Source organism: Pteropus alecto, unplaced genomic scaffold (genome assembly GCF_000325575.1).
Source record: "Pteropus alecto unplaced genomic scaffold, ASM32557v1 scaffold156, whole genome shotgun sequence".
In the NCBI taxonomy this organism is placed as follows: Eukaryota; Metazoa; Chordata; class Mammalia; order Chiroptera; family Pteropodidae; genus Pteropus; species Pteropus alecto.
In genome coordinates this window covers 3,166,852-3,169,773 of record NW_006437746.1, presented here as the reverse complement: position 1 = coordinate 3,169,773, position 2,922 = coordinate 3,166,852, and the positions used below count along the sequence as shown (strand labels likewise).

At 49.7% G+C, this 2,922-nt stretch overlaps 1 protein-coding gene across 5 annotated transcripts in view; it reads left to right on the top strand.

The window, feature by feature from the left end:
* ZNF445 (zinc finger protein 445) overlaps nucleotides 1-2,922 on the top strand; it is a 50,612-nt gene that overhangs the window by 43,941 nt on the left and 3,749 nt on the right. For 4 of the 5 annotated variants that reach the window (XM_025048932.1, XM_025048933.1, XM_025048934.1 and 1 more), the window contains 3 exons: nucleotides 12-111; nucleotides 641-751; nucleotides 1,528-2,922. The exon at nucleotides 1,528-2,922 ends at the window's right edge or, in 3 of these variants, runs on beyond it. In XM_025048932.1, coding sequence (XP_024904700.1) covers nucleotides 12-111; nucleotides 641-751; nucleotides 1,528-2,922 — 1,606 coding nt within the window. The remainder of the gene's footprint in view (nucleotides 1-11; nucleotides 112-640; nucleotides 752-1,527) is intronic. The other variant, XM_025048936.1, reaches the window with a different exon arrangement.

Sequence of the window (2,922 nt, the reverse complement as noted above, 5' to 3'; positions counted from 1 at the left end):
AGGACGTGGAGGTGACCTTCTCCCAGGATGAGTGGGGATGGCTGAACCCTGCTCAGAGGAACCTTTACAGGGATGTGATGCTGGAGAACTATGGAAACTTGGCCTCTCTGGGTAAGGCATCAGTATCCCCATGGTTCTTTCTACCCACCTTTACTTTTGCCTTCTTGGTTTTCATTATGGTGCATGCAGAGGGGCCTGACTTGGGTTTAGATCCTGGCTCTGTAACTACTAACCCAATCACTTAATCTGTCACCTCAGACTCTTCTCTTGAAAAACAGGCATAATAATTACTGTCATGCTGGGTTATTGCAAATATTAAAAGTCATATGTGTCAAGTTCCTAGTCCATTCAGGCATCCGAAAAATGTTGGTTGATTTAACCGATTGAGCTGTCACGTGGTTCCCACCTCTAGAGAATCCAAGTGATCCTTTTGGCTCTGACTTCCCTCAGCCTTTCTTGTCTCTGTTCAGGGCTGTTCGAAATGGCGTCTGGGCTTCCTGCCTTAGCATCCTCCACCTGCCTCCCTGGCCTTTCCCTCCTCCCTACCAGGACTTCAGGTCTGAAAGGGTCCTGGAGAGTAGTTTTGTGTGATCCGTCTACCTCCCCATCCAATCCCATCCTATCCCTTTCTTTTCTGCAGTGGGGCCATTCACCAAACCTGCTCTGATCTCCTGGTTGGAAGCAAGGGAGCCATGGGGCCTGAATGTCCAGGGACCTCAGCCTAAGGGGAATCCAGGTGCTCCCCCTGCAGGTAAGTTCCAGAGAACCTACCAGATCCTGCTCCCCCAGCATCTATTCTTAAGGTCTTTTACACCAAATAAATCCTGGGGCACTTACTCCATTGTTTGCTAGAAGGAAGTCCTTACCAGTATTGCTAAGGAGTGCCGGGCCCTGGGCTTCTCCCCTCTAGACTGGCCTGTTCGACATTCATTCTGGCCCTGCCTCTTCCCCAAAAACCCTCTCAGTAATAGTTCTTGCTCCCTGGAGGGCTTCACCGTTCCTTCTCTTTTCCTTCACTGATGCCCCGCAGCTCTGTGCTGCACTCCTATGCACACCCAGTGCCTGCGCTTGCTGCTCTGAGGAGCCTGCACCCCACTCCTGCGCCTTTTCTTTGCTTGCTCCTGTCCCTTGCGGTAGGCTTGATCTCCACGCCTCTCAGCCAGCCCTCTTCGGATCCCCACCCCTCAGCTCTTGGAGACCTTCCTCTCATGATCTTTCTTGATCTTTCTTGTGCCATGGTTCCTCTCTCTTTTGCTACTTAACATTCTCCTCTCAACCCTTTTTCTTTTTTAACTCGATTTCTGCATATGTCTCGCTGCTGTGACAATCTTGCTTCTCCTTCTCCCTTGCCCATCATCTGGGATGCTTTTCCATATTTTGCCGTATCGTTGACTATTTTGTAAAGATGTTGGCAGTCAGGCAAAAGCCTTTCCATCCAAGTTTGTGGCAGTTTTTTGTTGCTGGGTGCTTTCGGCATTTCCAAGTATAGGAAAAGAATACATTCTCTTGTGTCTTATTTTGTTCCAGGAGGTGAGCTCCCGATTAAAACGAACAAGTTCCTCTTAAAACATGAACCTTTGGAAGAAGCAGAAACCTTAGCTGTGCCATCAGGATGTCACGTGATGAGTGTTTCTGAGGAAACAGGACTCAGAGAACCTTTAGAACAGAAGAGCAGGTTAAAAGAGCGATGTGGAAACCCCGCGCAAGTGAGTGTTAAGAAAGAAGAGACCAGTTTCAAGCACAGGGCAGGAAAAGAATCAGAAGAACCAGGAGGCGGTAATAGTCTTAATCTAAAACATGTCACGTTTTTGAGAGTCCCCAGAAGAAAGCGATCCCTTAAGCATGGCTGTGGCCGGCACTTCAGAGGGGGTTCCTACCACTACGACTACAAAGAGTATGGGAAAGGGCTCAGACGCATGATCGGCGGGTTTAGCCTACATCAGAGGCTCCATGCTGGACTAAAAGGGGCTGCAAAGGACACGCATGGGAAAGACTTGAGCCTCGGCTCTCTTTACCAGCATGGGTGGAGTCTTCACACCGTGGGGACATCATATAAGTGCAGTGACTGCGGGAAGACCTTCAGTAACAGCTCCCATCTTGCATATCATCAGAGGCTTCACACTCAAGAGAAACCGTTTAAATGTAGGGTGTGTGGGAAAGCCTTCAGGTGGAGCTCAAACCGGGCACGACATGAGAAAATTCACACTGGATTGAAACCTTATAAATGCGGTATATGTGACAAAGCTTTCCAACGCATGTTTGCCTACCACCTGCACCAGGAAACCCATGCTGATCAGAAAGTTCTTGAATCTAATCAGTGTGAGGATGCTCTCACTGACCGCTCAGGGTTTGATCATCATTTGGAAGACCAAAGTGGGGAGAAGCTCTTTGACTGCAGCCAGTGTAGGAAGTCCTTCCACTGTAAATCATATGTTCTCCAGCATCAAAGGATCCACACCCAGGAGAAACCCTATAAATGCACCAAATGTAGGAAAACCTTTAGGTGGAGGTCAAACTTTTCTCGCCACATGAGAATGCATGAGGAAGAAAAGTTCTACCATCAAGACAAGTGTGGAGAAGACTCCAGGGAGACCTGCGGCGGCAGTCAGCCCCAGAGTGCCCCCTCAGCGGAGAAAGCTTTCCTGTGTCAGCAGTGTGGGAAAACTTTCACTGGGAAGAAATCTCTCATCAATCATCAGCGGGTTCACACAGGCAAGAAGCTGTACCGATGCAGCGAATGTGCGAAGGAGTTCTCCCACAGGTCGGCCTTTGTCGTCCACAAGCAGCAGCACACCCTGAGAAGGAAGGCTGAGGGCGGGCCCTCCTGCAGTAGGGACAGGGTCTTCCAGGCTCCTCAGAGCGGTCATGCCACAGAGGAGCCCTTCACATGTGGCCAGTGTGGCAAAGCCTTCCGTAACCACT